Source organism: Kogia breviceps, chromosome 3 (genome assembly GCF_026419965.1).
Source record: "Kogia breviceps isolate mKogBre1 chromosome 3, mKogBre1 haplotype 1, whole genome shotgun sequence".
Taxonomy (NCBI): Eukaryota; Metazoa; Chordata; class Mammalia; order Artiodactyla; family Physeteridae; genus Kogia; species Kogia breviceps.
In genome coordinates, this window is record NC_081312.1 from 153412671 (window position 1) to 153435939 (window position 23269).

The 23269-nt window shown below is 41.5% G+C and overlaps 1 protein-coding gene across 6 annotated transcripts in view; it reads left to right on the top strand.

Annotated features, from left to right (window-relative positions):
• ADAMTSL3 (ADAMTS like 3) overlaps positions 1–23269 on the top strand; it is a 468377-nt gene that overhangs the window by 328515 nt on the left and 116593 nt on the right. For all 6 annotated transcript variants that reach the window (XM_067030016.1, XM_067030022.1, XM_067030019.1 and 3 more), the window contains 3 exons: positions 5163–5355; positions 5468–5647; positions 19164–19317. In XM_067030016.1, the coding sequence (XP_066886117.1) occupies positions 5163–5355; positions 5468–5647; positions 19164–19317 (527 nt within the window). The remainder of the gene's footprint in view (positions 1–5162; positions 5356–5467; positions 5648–19163; positions 19318–23269) is intronic.

Sequence of the window (23269 nt, forward strand, 5' to 3'; positions counted from 1 at the left end):
TGAATCTAGAGTGGTAACCCAGTATAAAAGTTAGTACCTCCTTGGGGACAGCTACCAACAGCCCTTTATGCAGGAGAGGGGGTTATATCCATCTGACTATGTGATCTGAAAAATTAATTCAGATTGGTTTTGACAGACGTAAGGCAAATTCTGTGTAGAGGAATGATGTAACTTCCACCTAGAACTTAAAATTCCCACAAAGACCTAACGGGAATGACCTCATAATCAAAAATAAAAAAAACTCAGGAATAAACAACATGGGAGAATCAGTGGGGAATCAGATACACAGAGCATCAGATAATTAGAATTATCAGATACAGAATATAAAATAAGTTTGTTTAAAATACTTAAAGGTATAAAACTGGAAATGAAAACCTAAGCTAGGAACAACCTATCAAAAATACTTGGACATTTTTTTTTTTTTTTTTTCGGTATGCGGGCCTCTCACCGCTATGGCCTCTCCCCTTGCGGAGCACAGGCTCCAGACGCGCAGGCCCAGCGGCCATGGCTCACAGGCCCAGCCGCCCCGCCGCATGTGGGATCTTCCTGGACCGGGGCACGAACCCGCATCCCCTGCATCGGCAGGCGGACTCTCAACCACTGCGCCACCAGGGAAGCCCTTGGACATTTTTTTTTAAAGAACCAAATATTAGGTTGAACCATATAAAACTTAAATTTCATTGGTCAAAAATGGTCAAATATTGGCAATTTCATGTGGTTCAACCTAATAGAATATCTAGAGGTTAAATATAAAATCACTGACATTTAAAAGTTATGGAATGGGGCAAACAGGTGAAGTAGAAGAGAAATCTGAAGAAATTACCTGGAAAAAAAGCACAAAGAGCAAATGAGATATGTAAAATATGTACTAGAGATAAGAAATACAGAGGAAATATTGAGAAGGTATATATCTAAATGAAGCTACAAAAAGATAGCTGGTAATATTCAAAGAGATAATGGCTGAGAATATTTTGGAGTTAATGAAAAATATGAATCCTGAGAATCTGGAGTTACAACAAATCCCAAGCAGGAAAAATAAAAAAGAAATACACACCTAGACACATGGTTGGGAAGCCTTGGAACTCCAAAGACAAAGAAAATATCTCAGAAGCAATCAGAGAGAAGAGATGTATAAGAGGAACAGCAAAAACTGACAGTATTCTTCTCATTAGTAATAATGGAATATTATCTTCAGATGGCTCAGAGGAAAAAACTGTCAGCCTGGAATCACATACTTAGTGAATAATATTTCAAAGATGAAACAAAGGTATTTTCAGATTGTAATGGGGTCAGCAAACCATGGCCTTACAGGTGATGTGAGAATTAAATGTGTTAATACATGTAAAGCACTCTAAAAAGAGCTTGGCCCATGGTAAGTGATCAATAAATGTTAACTACTATTATGTTAGAAATTCTAGGTGAGCAAAACCAGGAGACTTTACTATCAGCAAACTTTCACTAAAGATAATTTTAAAAGAATGTGTTTATTAAGCAGAAAACTGATCCCTAGAGGGACGGTCTGAGATATAAGAATGAATACTGACCAAAGTACATTGTAAAGACAGCTATCTAAAAAAGAATCACTGACTGTGCAAGTCAATAATAATATCTAAATATGGATTTGAAATAGATATTGGACAACAAAGCCTTGTAAAACTGGGTCATAGGTTGATTGTGGAGTTACAGTGCTTTAAGCCCCTTGTACTATTTGTGAAGATGGAAATAATTTTGATTAACTCTAGGGATGTTAAATAGGCCCTTTAAATTTCCAAGGGTAACTCTAAGGATAAAAGATAGCAGAGGAGGCTTCCCTGGTGGCACAGTAGTTGAGAGTCCACCTGCCGATGCAGGGGACACGGGTTCGTGCCCCGGTCCGGGAAGATCCCACATGCTGCGGAGCAGCTGGGCCTGTGAGCCATGGCCACTGAGCCTGCACATCCGGAGCCTGTGCTCCGCAACGGGAGAGGCCATGACAGTGAGAGGCCCGCGTACCAAAAAAAAAAAAAAAAGATAGCAGAGGAGAAAGCAGAATAAAAAATATAATGAACTCAACCAAACCCATGGAAAAATAAAACAAAACAGGAATGATTAAAATAAGTATGAGAAAGTCAGGAGAAACAGAATTCTAGACAGCAGTAACAGATGAGAGTAGTTCAGGAAGCCCTTTCATCTTGATCAAGAAAAGGAATAGAGATACCAAGAAACTCTAGACTTTCTTATCAACATTTATAGTGATATATGCTATAATTTAAGGGTAAGTGCTAAAGGAATATAAATGCTAGTTTATATATTCATTTGTCTTTTTGCATGTTAATTGAATTTTTTAATTTCTAAAGTTTAAAAAATCCAATTTTTAAATTTATTTAAATTTATTGACATAATGTTTTTCATTTTACACCTATTATACTTTTATTATTTTTAATGCCTTTGAGATTCCCCTTAAATTCCTTATGTTTATGCTGTCTCTTTTTTTGTTCTTCATAGTTCACCATAAATTTACCAGTTTTATTTGTCTTTTGAACAGCCAACTTTTGTTTTCCAGTTTACTCATTTCTGTTCTTATCTCTTTTTTTGTTTCCTCTCCTTTACTTTTTTTGGTCTAATATACTGTTTTTTTTAACTTCTTGAAATAGATTATTGTTTTCAGCCTTTCTTTCATTTTAATATATGCATTTAAGACATTGATTTTCTTCTAATCATGGCTTTAGCTGCATCCCACAGATTTTGACATTTCATATTTTTTAACAAGCATTTAAAAATACTGTCTAATTTTCATTGTGATTTCTTCTTTGACCCATGAGTAATTTAAAAGATTATTGCATAATTTCTAAAGATTTGGCGGATTATCTAATATACTTCCACTGTGGTCAGAAATGTCATAGACTAGGTGGCTTAAACAACAAAAGTTTATTTTCTCACAGTTCTGGAGGCTAGAACTTTTAAGATCAAGGTGCCAGCAAGGTACAGTGTTTGATGAGAGCTCTCTTCCCAGTTTGCTGACAGCTGCCTTCTCACTGTGTCCTTTTATGGCAGAAAGAGAGAGAGAGAGAGAGAGAGAGAGAGAGAGAGCAGGCTCTCTGGTTTATCTTCTTACAAGGGCACTAGTCCCATCAGGAAGGCCCCACCCTTATGGCCTCTTCTAACCCAAATTTCTACCTAAAGGCCTAATTTCCAAACACTATCACATTGGAGGTTAGGGATTCAACATATGAATTTGGGGAGGGATACAAACATTCAATCCATAGCATGTACTGTGTATTATTTTAATCCTTTGATTGACTTGCTTCCATTTTACTTAGGATTTATATTTTTCTTTTATTTAGAATTCAGAATATATAACCATAGGTAGAAAATGTTTTCTTTATATACATTTGTCAGATTTTGTGCTCAGGTTTTACCGAGCTTCATAATATGCAGTAAATTATTTAATCCTCTTCTTTACTTTGGAACATTTTAAATAACATTGGAATTCACTTGTTTCTTAGAAACTTGTAGGCACTCAGTCGTGCAATTAGCAAGCTCTAGTCCCTTTCTTGAATAGAACTTTCTGTAGTTGCCTAATAACATGTATTTCATCAAAATTTTCAAATGTATTATTCAGTTCTCTGTGTTCTTAATAAAATTCATCTTTTTGATAAGCCAGGAGCTTAGAGAAGTATTTCACAACTTAAAATTTTTTTATTACATATCCTTCCATTTTTCTTATATCTAACATCTCATATTTCATACATATTTGTGCCTGTTATTCAGTCTCCGTATTTGTTATATCATCATTGTGAACTCTTGCCTTCATAAATTAAGATTTTACTTTTTGCCCTATTTGTCTTTAATACTGTTCTTCATTTTTTCTCTTAGTCACATAAGTAAAACATGTTTATTATAGAAAGTTAGAAATAAGAAAAACTGAAAAATCACCTTTAGATAAACACTAATATTTTTCAAAGAACTAACTTATTTTTTCTGATAATGAATGTTTATTATAAGAAAAATCAGGAGAAAGATACTAGCAAGAATAAAGAAAATAAAAATCCTATCACTTAGAGATCATCACTGTTAACATTTCAATGTGTAATTATCCATATTCTTTTTCTGCATGTGTTTATAGTGCATAAAATAACATGGCTATTTTATGTCTATTTTCTAATAAAAATACATGAATGTATTTCCATGTCAGTAACTATATATCTACTTTACTTTTAATGGCTGCTAGCATGGTGCTTTATGAATAGACAATTGTTTATTTTGCCCTTTATTATTAAATGTGTAGATGGCCTCCTTCCACTTTGTAAAATTTAATTAATTAATTAATTATTTTTTTGCTGTTACAAACTACCCTGGAGCAAGCATTTTTTAATTAATGTACATTTTAAGCATTTAAAAATTCTTTCCTCATGATATATCTTTACAGTAGCTAGTTAAAAATTCATGATTACTAAGAATTAAGTATCCACAAATTAAAATAATCATTGTATACAATTTTTCACCCATCAGACAGGCAGAGACTTTTTTAAATGATATTGTCCAGTGTTGGTGTGGCTGTAAGAAACCAGGCCATCTCACTTGCTTTTGGTGAGAGTGTGAATTGAGAGAATCTTTTTTGAAGGCAACTTGGAAATATGTATCATGAGCAGCTGCCGTGGGTTTTAATTTTTACAGATGTTTCATGAGAAAACCTGATTTTTCCAAGATCTTATTGGAAAGGAATCACATTTTATATACATACATATATATATGTTGTAATCCTAACATAAAAGAATTTTCTTAGAGATATTCCAAATAATGAATCCAGGTGCCCTGAAAATTTCCTGAAGTGTGCCTTTAAGCATTTAAAATTCTTTTGGCACCTATATAAATCATCCTTGCCTTGGGGCTCTATTCAAAACAAAACTAACATTTTGTTATTGCTGTAGGGTGGTAGGTTAGGATGGAGAGAAATTTAGTCTGGACTTTCCCAAACAGGTAAACTCTTTAAACCCTTTCCTGACACTTCTTGCCTTGAAACATTGTATTTCTGTACTTTAATTGCGTATGTTGTTGCTGTGACTCCAGGATCTGGATGTGGCGGGTGGAGTCTGGAAGTCCAGAGAGGGACTTGTCCATGCTCTGGTTGTTGCACAGAGTCCATTGGACAGTTAATGTTGCCCACTTGTTTTTTGGTACAGGTGGCACACGGGCTCTTGGGGACCCTGCTCAGCTACCTGTGGTGTTGGAATCCAGACCCGAGACGTGTACTGCCTGCATCCTGGGGAATCCCCCTCCCTTCCCGAGGAATGCCAAGATGAGAAGCCCCATGCCTTACGAGCATGCAATCAGTTTGATTGCCCTCCTAGCTGGCATATTGAAGAATGGCAGCAGGTATGACAGACTGGTGACTCCACGGCCGCCAGGCTGATGATTGTAAGAGCCCTGCATTGTACTAAGTTGAAGAGGGCCAAGCCCGTTGACTCACCTCCTTCTGTCTTCTCAGTGTTCCAGGACCTGTGGTGGGGGAACTCAGAATCGCAGGGTCACCTGTCAGCAGCTGTTAACGGATGGCAGCTTTCTGAGTCTCTCAGATGAATTGTGTCAAGGACCCAAGGCATCTTCTCGTAAGTCCTGTGCCAGAACAGACTGTCCTCCGCATCTAGCTGTAGGAGACTGGTCAAAGGTAAGGGCCATTGCAAATTTTATAGTCCCTTCTTTTCTGCTCCTCCCTTTTTTCAGCCTTTCGATATTTCCTCCCTGAGATGAGAGCTGGGGCTAGTTTGAGGTGAGTGGAATGTCTAGGGTACAAAATTTCAGGAGGCACTTACTCACTCTCTGGGTTGTGTAAGTGCCCTGGTCCAGACCTACACATAATGATCCGTTTTCAGTTTTTACTCAATATTACTTAAAACTGTACTCAACACGTTTCCCCTAAACCAAATCCCGTTACTTCTTTCTTGTATCCCAGGATTAACTCAAAATCGGTTTGGTTCTTCTCTGCCTTAGGTCTCCTTCTATAGAATTATTTATTAAACCCTGACATTTCAACTTTCTGAAAATTTTCCACACCTTTACTTCCTCTGCATTCCGTTGATACCATTGCTGATTTTACCATTTACCCTCTCAAGCTCACGTTAATTGCAATAAGCAGAATTCCAAACTATCGTGTTGGTGCTGGCAGGACTTAATATAGTCTGGTAGCAATGCCTCATTTTTCAGGTGGGGAAAATTAAACCCAAATAGCAGAAATAAGCTGCAAGGTAGGAGCAGAATCCATGCCTTTTAACATTATTCCAAGGGTTCTCTCTTTGATATTACACTGCCCACCAGATTCCCAGCCTCTGTACCACTCTCTCATCTCCACACCATCTAACACCTCAAAGTATTCCCATCACTGTGTCCATCAGGTCATCTCCTACAGGTCGGAAAAACCAACTTTCAGTTTCCCAGAATACATTGCAGGGCTTTCCTTGAACTGATGAGACTCATATTCCAGCCCCCTTTATTCTTATTCCAGCTCTTTCTTCCAGTCTTGCTGCATCCTTCCTGTCTATAGGCTGAGGTTTTAGCAAAGATTCTGAAGCAGGTAGTTGAGGTCCGTAATGAGGGTCCTCTAATCTCCAGTCACTGCCCCAAATGTATATCTTCTGGGAGCAGAGGGGCAATCTAACTTTAGAAATAATCTCAAGAAATAAGAAAGGTCAGTAACTGACATTTATGAACTTCCCTGAGTCCTAAATTCAGTGATGGTATGGTTGCAACCTATTGTATGATACTACTCCCATCTCATCCTACAACGGCCCTGGGAGCAGGTGTATCCATTTCTGTAGATGAGAAAACAGAGGTACATTCAGAAAGAAGTCGCTTTCCCAAGGGTAGAGCTAGGATTCAAACCTGAGTTTGTGTGACCCAAGTTTAGTATAACCTGTGTACACTCATGTCTCATGCAAGAGTAAGAGCTTTTGAGCCAAACAGGCCCATAATGGAACCTACAGGCTTTAATGCCTGCAAGTGACCTCGTTCCATATCCTTAACCTGTGTGAGCCTCCATTTTCCTCCTTTCTTTTAACACAATGGTTGTTCTGAGGATAACATGAGATATTAGGTATGGAAGCACCTAACAGAGTAGACCCTTCCCATCCCCCTGAGCACAGGTTGGATTGACAGTATTTTATCTGCATGTTGTACAGTTTTATATTTTTCCTGTTTTAACTGTCTAGCTCAATTAAGTGCTAGTATGTATAAACTATCTTAACTGACCAGCCACAAGTCATGGTCCTCACCCAGGTCACTGAGGGTCTACCTAAATGTTTCCCCAAACCCTCATTAAATGCTTCCGGTTACTGTCTCCATAAGGTTAGGGGCAGAACTTCAGGGAGGGGATAGCCACGCATTTGTGGAGAGAGCTCTTGGCATCGTGAATGCTTGGTCACCTTACTACCCTCAGTGTGACACAGGGACCAGCCAAATGGGCATCTTTTTAGAAGCTGGGAACTTGTAAGAGATGAGGATCTCAAGTCCCACGCTGACCTAGGGAATCAGAATCTGCATTTGAACAAGATCCCCAGGTGTTGTCAGGCACATTACCATTTGAGAAGCATTTCCCTACCTGCCCCTCATCCTTGGGAGGGTTGCTTAGCCCTTCAATGTGTCCAAAGTAGGGATGGATCTGGGAAATAACTTCTTTGAGCAAGTGCTGCCCTAGCCCAAGAGGAAGAGGCAGGAAAAGGGAAAGACAAGGCGTGAGCAGAGGGGGTGGGCACCTTGTTTATGGATGCAACCCCGGGAGCACCTAGAACCCCTGCCGTGCTCTAAAATACCACAACTTCCTCATCTCTTTTCTTATTTCCTCTGAGAAAAAAGAGGCCTTCACAGTTCCATCCTACCTCCTGAACAAACTCTTCTCACTGGCCTTTTAGAGGAGAGGCTGGGGCTGACATCCTTGCTTTCCTCTCCTGTCCATTCCCTCTGTGAATAACAGAATTTGTAGTTGCTGGGTATGTTTCACGAAAATTAACACCCTTTACCACGTTTACTCAGGCTTGCCTTGTGTCTGTGCTCTTGTTGTTACCCTCAAATCCTGGGCCCAGCTCTAAGCTTCCCTCTTCTGTGAAGTCTTCTACTCCCTCAAATCATACAGCATTTCCCAGCTTTAACTCATAATGACCCCAGGTTGTTTTTTTTTTTTTATTGCGTTTTAACGGGGAGCTACTTCCTGAGCATCCACATCGTCTTCTCATCTGGCCTATAGTGTCCTTGAGGCCAGTGGCCATGAGATTGCTGACAGGTCCTTGGGCCCTATAGACCTCTGAGCAGGTAAATACTCTTCCTCAAGAGCCTTTGCAAAGACAGGGGAAATGCAAAATGGTGTTGAAGTAGTGAGCTGTAGTAAAGCTCAAGCCAGCTAACAGAAGACAGGAGAATCATTCACTGGAAGAGATTTTGCTGGAAGAAAGAAGAGGAGACAGAAGAAGTTAGCCACGTGAGCTGGGCTGGACCTGAGGCAGATCACTTTCCTAGGCAGCCATTCACCAAGGCGAGAGCAAGCTTGTGCACACTCCAAGAGGTCAGCCCAGGCACGGTCAAGACATCTTCCTGCTCCTAGCCAAGGCCACATCTCCAGGACACCTGCATCTGGGAGGAGGAGCAGGTGTGCCCACGTGCACAAGAAGACAGAGCCAGCGTTCAGACTTGGGTCCAGTTAGGCCCACGTGTCGCCCAGCAGTTTGTGTTTCCTACGGAATTCAGCTTTTCTCTTGATGGTTGAAATTTTCTCTCATTTCTCAGTTGCTTTGTTTTGGCAGAGACTCTGATACCAAATTGCCACCATCCCTAAAGCTTTTTGCCAGGCTCGTCCCTCTGGCATGGGATGGCTCATTCCAGGGCAGCCATCCATCTTGCGGTTCTGGATGAGGCCCTTCCACATTGGAACTGGCCACTACCCCTGAACCCAGAAAGACTGAAAAGCCACACCAGAATTTCTGCTTTTTGCCGAGCCAGGCCTCTCAGGCTGCAGCTGGAATACTCCTCTCTCCGCGACATTAGCTCTGCTCATGGCATGTTTGGGCCTTGTTCATTCATTGGCTCATTCCTTTTCCTTGATTTCCTTAGATCTGAACCCAGTTTTAGGCAGAAAGGAACCTTCAATTCTTACACTGCTTTTCTAGTTACCAAAAAGGAGCATTGGCTTCCCTGGTGGCGCAGTGGTTGAGAATCTGCCTACCAATGCAGGGGACACAGGTTCGAGCCCTGGTCTGGGAAGATCCCACATGCCTCAAGGCAGCTAAGCCCGTGCACCACAACTACTGAGCCTGTGCTCTAGGGCCTGCGAGCCACAACTACCGAGCCTGTGTGCCACAATTGCTGAAGCCCACACGCCTGGAGCCCGTGCTCCACAAAAGGAGAAGCCACCGCAATGAGAAGCCCATGCACTGCAACGAAGAGTAGCCCCTGCTCGCCACAAATAGAGAAAGCCTGCGCACGGCAATGAAGACCCAACGCAGCCAAAAATAAATATATTACACAAATAAATAAATTTGAAAAAAAAAAGGAGCATCAACACTTATATGGGGCAGTCTTCACTAAAGGTGGATTTCTGCCATCTACATACCCCTTGTGGACCGTTTTGTGACCCTATTCCTTTGACTGAAATCCAGTAGCCTCGCCTCATTCTTTGTTCTCTCTACTTTGATGGAGCATTTGGCCATTTTGTCTACTTTCATCATTCTCCTTCAGGGTGTTTCTTGGTGTTATTTATATTTCCTACTTATCCGACTGCATCTTTTCTATTGGTTTGCCTTCTTCCAAATCTCCAAAAACCTCAGTATTTGACCCTTTGATTTTTATCACTGCATTTTTCCTCCATCAATGATTCTGTGGTGGGACTTCTTCTCTGACTTCTATGGGTGACTGTCTCCAGGAACAGTTTCTGACTTTCTCTTCAGTACCTGTCCTTAGCTCCCCAAGTAGGATGTATCCTCATTATGGAAAAGCAAAGGGACACCCTCTTCATTCCCAACCAGCTCTCCCACCTACTTCCTGTCCCTGTCAGTGCACCAGCATCTTTCCAACACTTCTGATCATCTCTGACCTTGCCTCCTGTATTCAGTTACCTATACCTGCCAACTCTTCAATTCTTGAAATATGTCCATATGCTAAGTAAAAAGGGAAAGATCTCTATACATGAGACATTTCACAAAGTACAGCTCAAGATATGTCCAGGATACATGGATTTCCAAATATGGCTTTCCAGTTTTCAATAGATTTATTAATTATGACTCAGGAAGGCAGTAGTGTGTTGGAACCAGTTCATACTAGCTTTTGAGAACCAATTGTGATCTCTTCCTACCTTGTATTCAATGACATTTGGACGACAGCTTGAAATCAGCCCTGATGGGAATATTTACACCACAGAAATTGGCAAATGTTACAATCAGGGCCCTCTTTTCCATGAACCTGTTGTGAAACATTTACTAGCACACAACTGCATGAAAGGGATATTCACACACACACACACACACACACACACACACACATACAATCTTATCAACAAGACAGTTTCAGCTTATTGATAAGACAGGTACTTAGGATAGAAATGCTCTTACTTGTTGACTGAAATAAATAGACTTGTAGAAGCTTCTTCTAAGTTGAGTATGCCTATTGCCACAGCTCAGCAACTTCACAGTCATTTACTGAGCACTGCTATGATTGATTACGCCAGGTACCAGGAATCTGAGACAATCAAGAATACAGTCTTCAATGAACTCACAGTTGAATGAGGCAGACCGATGAAAAAAATTGTATATAAAGTCCAATAAAGTTGTCCTGTCTACAGAAATAAGTGAAAATTGAGGAGAAACATCTGAGTCTGCCTGAGTCCCAAGAAAGTGTTGTAGAAAATGCAGCTATAGAGTTTGGTCTAAAGGATGAGACCCAATTAGAGTCCCGAGAAAAGAAAACCAAAACAATGTAACAGAACAAAACTATAAATAAAAGATTCCAAGCACCACACTGAAAGGGCACACCATATATCTGGTAAAATTGACCCAGAATGGTCAATATCAGGACATACTCTACTAAAGACACTGGATGTTAAAGATTAAAGAATAATGTGTTAGTGTTTCTAGGCAAAAGGACCAAGTCACTTACTAGGGAAAGAAAATCAGGTTAGCATCAGACTTCGCAACAATACACTTCATAATAGAAAACAATGGAGCAACATCTTTTTTTTTTTTTTTTGCGGTACGTGGGCCTCTCACTGTTGTGGCCTCTCCCATTGCGGAGCACAGGCTCCGGACGTGTGGGCTCAGCGGCCACGGCTCACGGGCCCAGCTGCTCCGCAGCACGTGGGATCTTCCCGGACCAGGGCATGAACCCGTGTCCCCTGCATCGGCAGGCAGACTCTCAACCACTGCGCCACCAGGGAAGCCCGGAGCAACATCTTTAATGTACTAAAAGAGGAAATGTGAACCAAGGATTTTCTGTCCTGCCCAACTGATCTTCAAGTTTGAAGGTCACAGACAAATAGTTCCAAAGTTACAAGAACTCAGGGTATGTTGTTCCCATGAGCTCTTCCAGAAGAATCTACCATATTTCTATGGAATAAATCATAGAAGCTTTGGCATAAACTTGCTGTTTTGTGAGTCATAATTAATGGCACTGGTCCTGTTATCTCTGCTGTCTCAGCTGTGAACCTTCTCTAATGGCACGCTAACCTTGAACTTAGCAGATACAAGGTCACGTAAGACCTCCCTCCAGAAGAGGGGTTTACAAATGGTCTTCCCATTCATAATGGGGAGAAAAGGTCAAATACTGATCATGAGAAATGGTTTATGAGTGGTGATTGGCAATTATGTAACTACTGTTTTTATATTATATGGAGAACTCCTAGGTGATGATTTGACGTGTTTAAAAAATACATCATAAGTTGCTAGATGGTAATTTTTAATTATTTGTTCAAAAGCTTACAAAAAGCTTCCCTCTGTACTGAAAAACTATTAATAATTAGGGCTTTCTGTTAAAGAGGATAATAAAGGTATTTTTAAAAATTCCATTCCCCTTCTGTGAAACACAACAAAATACCCACAAAGAGAATGAAAGAGTGGGAACATCCTGTCTTTAATGAACAATGAAATGGCCACAAGCCCAAACTATCAATTATGAGACACACCTGCCAAAGACCATAAAATCTGGACCAAAACGAGAGAGGGAAGGCTGAGGGCTGACAACGATTTCCTCAGGCACGAGCAGGATATAGATTTCCCTAGGAGTAAATGTGATGGTCCTGAAAGGCCTACTCAACGGTTCTTTGATTACAGACACTAGATGGGGGCCATGCGCTGCCCCTGGAAACACCGTGATTGTCCCTGCAGAGCCGTTGGGGAGATGGAGCTGCAGGAGAAGCCACATGTTTAGGCCTCCCAGCCAAGGAAGGCTGCAGAAATGGAGTGGTGTGGAGGGAGAAGGGCAGCAATTGCTGGATGATTACACAGTGAACGAGTTACTTAAGAGGCTGTTCCCTGAGTCACACCGACCCTTCCAATGCCAAAATCTGAAGAGATATACGGGCAAAGGAAATAAAAATTTGGTGACGGACTGTTGAAGACAGCAAACTTATGGAAATGCCTTAGCTCATTCCCCAAGCCCATGGTATTCACAAACAGCCAGCTGCATTTAAAAAGCTCCAGCATGAAAACTATGCATCAAAACTGGGGGAAAAAAATTGAAGGGGAAGAAAGAAGTTAAGGTGTGGGGAAAGGAACAGGAAGCAAGAGTCACATGAACAGCATAGTATCACAAAGGTATTACCCAGAGGAAGGTTCTGAAAAATAGGCTCCATATTCCCAAGGAAATTATAGTCATGATGTCTGGGGGGAAAGTGGCTTTAAAATGAGGTTTGAGTTCAGAAAGAGATTATGAGTCAACAGAAGGAGATGAAAAGACAACTTGGAATAGTCAGGGAAAGAAGTGAAAAGAAGAACTTTAGACAGCAGACGTAAAAGTTACTTTACAAGCAACAAAAAGTAATTAAAATGACTGGAAACAGAGCTATGGTATACAAGCTGGAATAACTCATAAAATGATATGAAAAAGAGTAAGATGTAAAATTGGTTTTTAGAGGCAATGATGGATATGGAAAGGCAGAGAGAGGAGATTAGACAAGTGTAATTGGAATTTGTGAGAAGAACAAAACAAATGGAACAGAAAAATATTCAGAGATAATTAAGGGGAATTAGTTTCCTTTAATAAAAGCTTTAATTTGCAAGCCATAATGGCATACCACGTGCCACTAAAGTATGACCCACTAAGATATAGCCTGCTTAGGTGCTGAACTTCATTGGTAAAGTAAGGAGCCAAAGGCCTCTGAACATAAAAGGCAAACAAATAAACAACAAAAATTCCTTGCTTGGCCTCCTACACCTTCACAGTAGCAGTAGATGCAAGAAGACAGTGATGCAGTGTCTGCACAATTCAAAAGGAAAGGAAGTATATGACCCAAGTATTTTCTCTTCATCTTGTTTGTTCTTCATGTGGAAAGGCAAGAGAGGCAGTCCGAGCATACATACCCATAAGCCCATCTCAAAAAACTTGCAGGGCCCTGGTGAAGCACCAAGATGACTAAAAATAAAAAATCCAGGAAGGCACATATGCTGGTGAAAAAAGATGGAAGATGAATCATAAATTCATTTAAGCACAGAATTAAGAGTAATCAACCAGCAATTGCATCTCAGAACAGAACGTAAATATCAGGAAATCTTGACGTTAGCCAAATAATTTAACAAAAACAAATTGAATGCAGAGGAGAGATGGGTGAGAGGAAATGTAAATGTGCTTACCAGATACTCTCGTTAAGTCAAAATATGTCAGTAAAAATAACTACCCGAACCTCTTGTTGGTTTCTTTCATCTTCTTTCTTAACTTCAGAGAGTTCTTTTGGGAATTAATCACTTAATAGTGGATAAAAATCCACCACTCAGCAACTGTTTTAATCTTAGTTTATTTTTTTCTAATATACCTAATAAAATTGCAGTAAAATTTTAAATTAAAATTGCATGTAGGTGGTCACAAAGCACAGAGGTGATCTCCCTGTGCTATGCGGCAGCTTCCCACTAGCTATCTAATTTACATTTGGTAGTGTGTATATGTCCCTGCCACTCTCTCACATCGTCACCGCTTACCCTTCCCCCTCCCCATGTCCTCAAGTCCATGCTCTAGTAGGTCTGTGTTTTATTCCCGTCCTGCCACTGATCTCTTCATGACATTTTTTTCCCTTAGATTCCATATATATGTGTTAGCATACGGTATTTGTTTTTCTCCTTCTGACTTACTTCACTCTGTATGACACACTCCAGGTCTATCCACCTCATTACAAATAACTCAGTTTCATTTCTTTGTATGGCTGAGTAATATTCCATTGTATGTATGTGCCACATCTTCTTTATCCATTCATCTGTTGATGGACATTTAGGTTGCTTCCATGTCCTGGCTATCGTAAATAGAGCTGCAGTAAACATTTTGGTACATGACTCTTTTTGAATTATGGTTTTCTCAGGGTATACGCCTAGTAGTGGGGTTGCGGGGTCATACGGTAGTTCTATTTGTAGTTTTTTAAGGAACCTCCATACTGTTCTCCGTAGTGGCTGTATCAATTTACATTCCTACCAGCAGTGCAAGAGGGTTCCCTTTTCTCCACACCCTCTCCAGCATTTATTGTTTCTAGAGTTTTTGATGATGGCTAATCTGACCGGTGTGAGGTGATATCTCATTGTAGTTTTGATTTGCATTTCTCTAATGATTAATGATGTTGAGCATTCTTTCATGTGTTTGTTCGCTATCTGTATATCTTCTTTGGAGAAATGTCTATTTAGTTCTTCTGCCCATTTTTGGATTGGGTTGTTTGTTTTTTTGTTATTGAGCTGCATGAGTTGCTTATAAATTTTGGAGATTAATCCTTTGTCAGTTGCTTCATTTGCAAATATTTTTCTCCCATTCTGAGGGTTGTCTTTTGGTCTTGTTTATGGTATCCTTTGCTGTGCAAAAGCTTTTAAGTTTCATTAGATCCCATTTGTTTATTTTTGTTTTTATTTCCATTTCTCTAGGAGATGGGTCAAAAAGGATCTTGCTGTGATTGATGTCATAGAGTGTTCTGCCTATGTTTTCCTCTAAGAGTTTGATAGTGTCAGACCTTACATTTAGGTCTTTTGCCCATTTTGAGTTTATTTTTGTGTGTGGTGTTAGGGAGTGTTCTAATTTCATACTTCTACAGGTAGCTGTCCAGTTTTCCCAGCACCACTTGTTGAAGAGGCTGTCTTTTCTCCACTGTATATCCTTCCCTCCTTTATCAAAGATAAGGTGACCATATATATGTGTGTGGGTTTATCTCTGGGCTTTCTATCCTGTTCCATTGATCTATATTTCTGTTTTTGTGCCAGTACCATAGTGTCTTGATTACTGTGGCCTTGTAGTATAGTCTGAAGTCAGGGAGCCTGATTCCTCCAGCTCCATTTTTCGTTCTCAAGACTGCTTTGGCTATTCGGGGTCTTTTGTGTTTCCATACAAATTGGGAATTTTTTAGTTCTAGTTCTGTAAAAAATGCCAGTGGTAATTTGATAGGGATTGCATTGAATCTGTAGACTGCTTTGGGTAATAGAGTCATTTTCACAATGTCGATTCTTTCAATCCAAGAACGTGGTATATCTCTCCACCTATTTGTATCATCTTTAATTTCTTTCATCAGTGTCTTATAGTTTTCTGCATACAAGTCTTTTGTCTCCTTAGGTAGGTTTATTCCTAGATATTTTATTCTTTTTGTTGCAGTGGTAAATGGGAGTGTTTTCTTAATTTCACTCTCGGATTTTTCATCATTAGTGTATAAGAATGCCAGGGATTTCTGTGCATTAATTTTGTATCCTGCTACTTTACCAAATTCATTGATTAGCTCTAGTAGTTTTCTGGTAGCATCCTTAGTATTCTCTATGTATAGTATCATGTCATCTGCAAACAGTGACAGCTTTACTTCTTCTTTTCCTATTTGGATTCCTTTTATTTCTTTATTTTCTCTGATTGCTGTGGCTAGAACTTCCAAAACCAGGTTGAATAAGAGTGGTGAGAGTGGGCAACCTTGTCTTGTTCCTGATCTTAGTGGAAATGGTTTCAGTTTTTCACCATTGAGAACAATGCTGGCTGTGGGTTTGTCATATATGGCCTTTATTATGTTGAGGAAAGTTCCCTCTGTGCCTACTTTCTGCAGGGTTTTTATCATAAATGGGTGTTGAATTTTGTCAAACGCTTTCTCTGCATCTATTGAGATGATCATATGGTTTTTCTCCTTCAGTTTGTTGATATGGTGTATCACGTTGATTGATTTGCGTATATTGAAGAATATTTGCAATCCTGGAAGAAACCCCACTTGATCATGGTGTATGATCCTTTTAATGTGCTGTTGGATTCTGTTTGCTAGTATGTTGTTGAGGATTTTTGCATCTATGTTCATCAGTGATATTGGCCTGTAGTTTTCCTTCTTGGTGACGTCTTTGTCTGTTTTTGGTATCAGGGTGATGGTGGCCTCATAGAATGAGTTTGGGTGTGTTCCTCCCTCTGCTATGTTTTGGAAGAGTTTGAGAAGGACAGGTGTTAGCTCTTCTCTAAATGTTTGATAGAATTCACCTGTGAAGCCATCTGGTCCTGGGCTTTTGTTTGTTGGAAGATTTTTAATCACAGTTTCAATTTCAGTGCTTGTGATTGGTCTGTTCATATTTTCTATTTCTTCCTGGTTCAGTCTTTGAAGGTTATAGCCAAGAGCCTTTAATCCACACGGCTCAAAATAAAAGGGAGAAAAAAATAGAAAGGAAAGAAAGGAAGGATGGAAGGAAGGAGGAAGAGAGGGAAGGAAGGAAGGAAGAAAGGAAGGGAGGAAGGAAGAAAGGAAGGGAGGAAGGAAGAAAGGAAGGAAGGAAGGAAGGGACAAAGGTAGGGAGGAAGGAAGCAAGGAAGGAGGGAAGTAGGAAAGAAAGGAGGGAAGAAAGAAAGGGAGAAGACATAATAAAGTAGGATAAAATAGTTATTAAAATAAAAAATAATTATTAAGAAGAAAAATTTCTATTAAAGAAAAAAAAAACCCCCAAAAAACCGAAAACAAAACGGGTCGGTCTAACCCTAGGACAAATGGTGAAAACAAAGCTATACATACAAAATCTCACACAGCAGCACCCACATACACACTCACAAAAAGAAAAATGGGGAAAATAATGGTATATCTTGCTCCCAAAGTCCACCTCCTCAACTTGGGATATTTCGCTGTGTGTTCAGGTTTTCCACAGATGCAGGGCACTTCAAGTTGACTGTGGAGCTTTAATCCGCTGCTTCTGAGGCTGCTGGGAGAGACCTCCCCCTCTCTTTGTTCGCACAGCTCCTGGGGCTCAGCTTTGGACTTGGCCCCGCCTCTGCGCGTAGGTCGTCCGAGGACGTCTGCCCTTCGCTCAGACAGGACGGGGTTAAAGGAGCAGCTGATTGGGGGCTCTGGCTCACTGAGGCCAGGGGGAGGGAGGGGCACGGATGCGGGGCGAGCCTGCGACCTCAGAGGCCGGCGTGACGCTGCACCGGTCCGAAGCGCACCGTGCGTTTTCCCGGGGAAGCTGTCCCTGGATCCCAGGACCCCGGGAGGGGCGGTGTGGAGAGTGACCTGTGCTCGCACACAGGCCTCTTGGTGCCGGCATTAGCAACCCTAGCGTCCCACACCCATCTCTGTTGTCCGTGTAGACAGCCGCGGCTCGCGCCCGTTTCTGGAGCTACTTTACGCGGTGCCCTTAATCCCCTCTCCTCGCACCCCAGGAAGCGAAGAGGCAAGAAAAAGTGTCTTGTCTCTTCGGTAGCTCCGCGCCCGTTTCTGGAGCTCCTTTAAGCGGCGCGCTTAAACCCCTCTCCTCGCGCACCAGGAGGCAAAGAGGGAAGAAAAGGTCTCTTGCCTCTTCGGCAGCTCCAGACTTCAATTGGACTCCCTCCCGGCCAGCCGTGGCGCACTAACCCCTTCAGGCTGTTTTCACTCTGCCAACTCCAGACCTTTCCCTGGGATCCGCCTGAGGCTCAGTTCCCAGCCCCGCCCACACCCCCGGCAGGTGAGCAGACAAGCCTCTCGGGCTGGTGAGTGCTGGTCGGCACGGATCCTCTGCGGAATCTCCCCGCTTTGCCCTCCGCACCCTGTTGCTGCGCTCTCCTCCGCGGCTCCGAAGCTTCCCCCCTCCACCACCCGCAGTCCGAAGGGGCCTCTAGTGTGTGGGAGTCTTTCCTCCTTCACGGCTCCCTCCCACTGGTGTAGGTCCCGTCCCTATTCTTTTGTCTCTGTTTATTCTTTTTTCTTTTGCCCTACCCAGGTACGTGGGGAGTTTCTTGCCTTTGGGGAGGTCTGAGGTCTTCTGCCAGCGTTCGGTGGGTGTTCTATAGGAGAAGTTCCACGTGTAGATGTATTTCTGATGTATCTGTGAAGAGGAGGGTGATCCCCGTGTCTTACTCTTCCGCCATCTTCTCGCTCTCCTCAATGTTCTTTACACGTTTGGGTGTTTTTTAAAACGAAAACTTTACTTTCATACTTTTCTACTCCTTGAATTCTTGATCATGGGTGTATGTCATTTTTTAATTTTAATTTTTTTTATTGAACTATAATTGGCATATATTATATTCGTTTCAGGTGTGCAACATAGTGATTCAATGTTTGTATATGTTATGACAAGATCACGACAATAATTCTAGTCACCATACAAAGTTAATACAATATTATTGTCTATGTTATTTTTTAAAAAGTAAAGTCATCCTACTATATTAATAAATAGCTAAAAATAAATTAAAATAAATTAGATTCGACATCTAAAAAATAAATTAGACATCAATTACAAGACCATAAAACCGCATGACAATAAATACTAGAAATTAGTTACTATCTCAGAAAGAAAGAAGGAAGAAGGAAGGAAGGGAGGGGAGAAGGGAAGAGAGAAAAGAAAAGGCAGAGGGGAGGGGAGTGATGGGGAGTGGTGGGGTGAGGGAAAAATCTCCATCTCCTAAAAGATGTTCAGTCCTAGGAAATGCTTACTTATTGGTGCACCCATACACAACACCCCTCCTGTTTCACCATAGGAGACGTCGCTGTTGCTGCGGGGGATGTGTCTGCTCACACTCCGTTTGACTCTGTCGCCCAATTCTCATTACAGTGTTCTGTCAGTTGTGGTGTTGGAACCCAGCGGAGACAGCAGGTATGCCAAAGGCTGACGGCCAGAGGCCGGCGTGTCCCCCTCAGTGAGACCGTGTGCAGGCATCTTCCTGGGCCCCCTCTTGCGAGATCTTGCCGAATGCCTGTGTGCAGGAGTAAGTATGGAAAGTCCACGCTTCACCAGATATGCCGATTCTGTTCCTCTCCCCGAGTGGCTTCATCTTCCATAGGGCAACACGTTTCTAATCTGTAGGTAAAACAAATCAAGCAGAATTCAGGATTGTTATAAGCGGCAAATGGTATAATATTGAAGACCAAGATACAGCTCTAAGAAAAGTCAGTTTGAAGAAATATCCACCCGTTTAACAAATGCATCCTGTGTATATACTTACATATACGTACATATATGTATGTACATATATGTATGTATATAAACTACTAAGTTAGTTTACCAGCAACTTTCCTGAAGAAACTTACCAAGTAAGAAAAACGATAGTAACTTTAAAAAATGTCATAGCATTCCTGGCATTTATTGAGCACTTACTCTGTGGAGTTCCTTGCAGGCATTATTGCACTGTCTTATTTAGTCTCCAGCAACATTGTGAGCCAGGTATTATCCCCATTGAGAGATGAGGAATCCAAGACGTAGAGAAGGTCCGAGATTTGACCAAGGATCTGTAGCTGCCAGTTGGGCCTCTTGGCCTCTTTGACCACAAATCTGTCTGCTTCCTGAGCCCACGCTCTTAGCCATCTCTCTATGGTGATTCATAGACAACATTGATTTTTTTTTTTCCCTGGGAATTCTTTGAGAACAAGTTTTCAAAATCTTGAGATTCCAAAAATTCGAGATCCCAAGTTTTATCGTATCCTGGAATTCAAGAATGTCTGTGGCGTGTGGCACAGTGTCATGCTTCAAGCTGCGTACCTCTCTGATTTGTATTCATTGTGGATGGTTGCCTAGCAATGTGGCTGGACCATAAACTGTCTTAGAGGAGAGTGAAATTAAATTCTGGCAGTTTCCTCTAAAATAATAACAGAATAACATGTGGGAATACATCGTGGTTATTAGGGCATGCAATATGGTAGAAGATGAAATTGTGAATTATTACTGCATGTGGTAGAAAACAGAGTAAAAGGATAAGTTTTAGGGAGGAAAAAAAAGCAGGAGAAAAAGACAGTCATATTTCCCCTTGACCCTGTCTCATTCTCTGGCTTGCTAACATGTAGGTCATGGAAGCAGACAAGAGACAAGAATGCATGCTCCCAGCACAGCCAAGTCACCCCGAGCTGGGCGTCCACTTCGGCCGCAGCCTGGCCTGATGCCATCACCTTGGATCAATGGCCCTGGCTTGCATAAGTTTGGCTTCTCCCTCTGCACTCTCCTATGGCATCCTCTCCCCCCCCACCACCGTATCAGAGCCGAGGGATGAGCTTGGCACAGACCCATCCTCCCTACCCCTCCTGCCTCTGTACTGTTTTCCCTCTGTCATCACACACTTAGCACGTACACCGCCCTTATCCCACCTTCAAATGCATCGTGTGCCGACCTCCAGCATCCTTTCTACCTTTCGCCAGGACATACCACCACCGGGTCCATTCTTTCTCTCCAACATCTGCCAACACCTAGGACAAGCAGCATCCGTGCGGATGACTTTCTCACACCCTGGTATCCCAGTTGCCCAACATGGACAATTTTACTGACAGCCATCCCCTTGGCAGGGTGACCCCTAGACTCCCTCATTTCTTGGTACTTAAATAGCTTCCTGCTCTTCTACCGTTCCCCACCTGGCCCCTGCTTATTTAGTTAATGCTTCACTGTGACCTCTGGTTCTTCCTTCCCTGTTGTCCCCAAACTTCCTGCTCTGGCACTAGAAACCACTCCTATTGGCTGGCATTTCCTCATCACTCACTTAACCAATTCTAGGGTCAGATCACTATGCCCTTCCTTAACCCACTACCTCAGTCACCTTGCTCATCTTCAACCCTGGTGGGTTACCTTTTAGGTGATCTTTTTTTTTTACTGTGTCATCACTTTTAACTTTAATTACAACCATGTGTATAAATGATAACACACAGGATAAGTTGAGAGAACAGGGGGATATAAAGGAATGAATGATTTTATCCTGTATCACAGATCAGGTAACAGCTGAGTAGGGCTCCTATTTCACAGAGTTGACTGTTTCAGATAATAAAGCATGGTAATTTATCACATCCACATGATTTTAAAACCTAAGAAACCTCTTTTATATTTTTAACCAAAATAACGCAAAGAACAAACATTATACAAAGATCGGTTTGCACGCATATTTAACAAATGTGCATACATAATATTTTTAACAGTGTACAAAATCAGTGCATTTCACCATGTCAGTTCAAGCAGAATTCCATCTTTCTAGATATAAACTGAACATCTCTTGTCATACATATTTTCTGACCTACCACTGCAGATCACACGCAGGCTTAGGTGCTTTGTGAAATCTCCTTTAAAAGAATCCAAGATGTCATGTCTCAAAGCAATTAGGATGACTTCACCTTTTAGGTGATTTTTATTTGCTTGTTTTTTAGTTCCCTGACCTGAGCTACGGGGATTTGCTGAAGAAAATAATATCACCATCCTGATTAGACATACTTCATATTCATGCTATCTGATTTACCTGGGCAATAATGTGTGGGTGTTTTTCCTATTCCTAAGAAGTCCCAAGAAATTCATCATAGCAGCTATTTTGTAACCACTCTACTGGCCCCAAGTTCCCATTTCTCTGTGGATGAACTCATCTTTTATTCCATTATTCTGACTGTCCTCTCTCCTTCACGTCACATCCACCCCTTTTGCTCACCAGACTGGAAAAGTGTGGTCTTCTTTATAGGCCTAATCCCTCGGTTATGGAAGAGTTGTGAAGACAAGAAAGATCAAGCCCAACTATGCTGTGATCTTTATTCCCTTTCAGGGCTCCACTTCTAGAAATGTGTCCTAGTCATGCCTTGAGTTTAAGTAAAAACCCATCCTCTATGGAGGAGAGAATCTTCTTGCTCCTCGTTTTGACCCTTTTAATGTGCAGTGGGGTGGAGGGCAGGTGGGGGCAAGTTGTCTTGAGGCCCCCCTAGAGGCCAGCGGTGCACCATACAGTCCAGTTATACCCCCCTGCCTGCTTCTCCCCAGACCTTCCCTGCATTCTCCCACCTCCAGCTTTTACCCCTTGCTTAAATTCTTCCCTCCACCATATCTAGCAACAGACATTCTTCCCATTCTTGAAGGACCAATACAAACCCTACCTTCCCCAGTAATCTTTCTCAGTTGCACTTAATCTCTGAAAAGTAATATGACATTTTGGTTAAGCCAACTTGAATTCAAATCTCATTTCTATCAGTATCTCATCATGTGACATTGGGCAGGTTATTTAATCTCTGTGGGTCTCAGTTTTTTATCTATAAAATGGGAATAGTAGTTGTACCTACCTCATAGAATTGTTTTGAGAATTAATGCCTAGAAAGTGCTTAGAAACAGTGCCAGGCACATACTATAGGCTCAAAAGTATTAGTTATTTTTAATGTCATTACCACTTTCCTCTAATTCCTATTATAGCTTTAAGATAGGACAAAATATAACAGAGTAACTAGTATTGTGTCTTCTGGCTTACTAGGGTATAAGTTTATATGGGGTAGCTAGACAGTAGCTCTGGACAGTTTTTCCGTGTAGGCCCCCAAAGTACTTATCATAATGAGTTGTACCCAAAGACATGCTTTTCAAATATGTCAGTCTTGATCATCCTCAGATTGCTATTAAAAGCCCACCTGTCTTGGCTTCCAATCAGGCATCTAAAGAAAACAAAAGATAATAGGAATATAGTGTTTGAGTTTAGACTTTTTCCAATTATGGCTCCTGGTTTTAAAGGTTCCCAGGTTTTGGTGAAGAATTCTTATTTTTCACCCAAGTACTGACATCAAAATAGTTGGAGGACTTCCCTGGCGGTACGGTGGTAAGACTCCACACTTGCACTGCAGGGGGCGCGGGTTCGATCCCTGGTCGGAGAACTCAGATCCCACATGCCACATGGTGCGGTCAAAAAAAACCCCTTTTTTTGAGGGAGGGGAGGCACCCAGGCATGT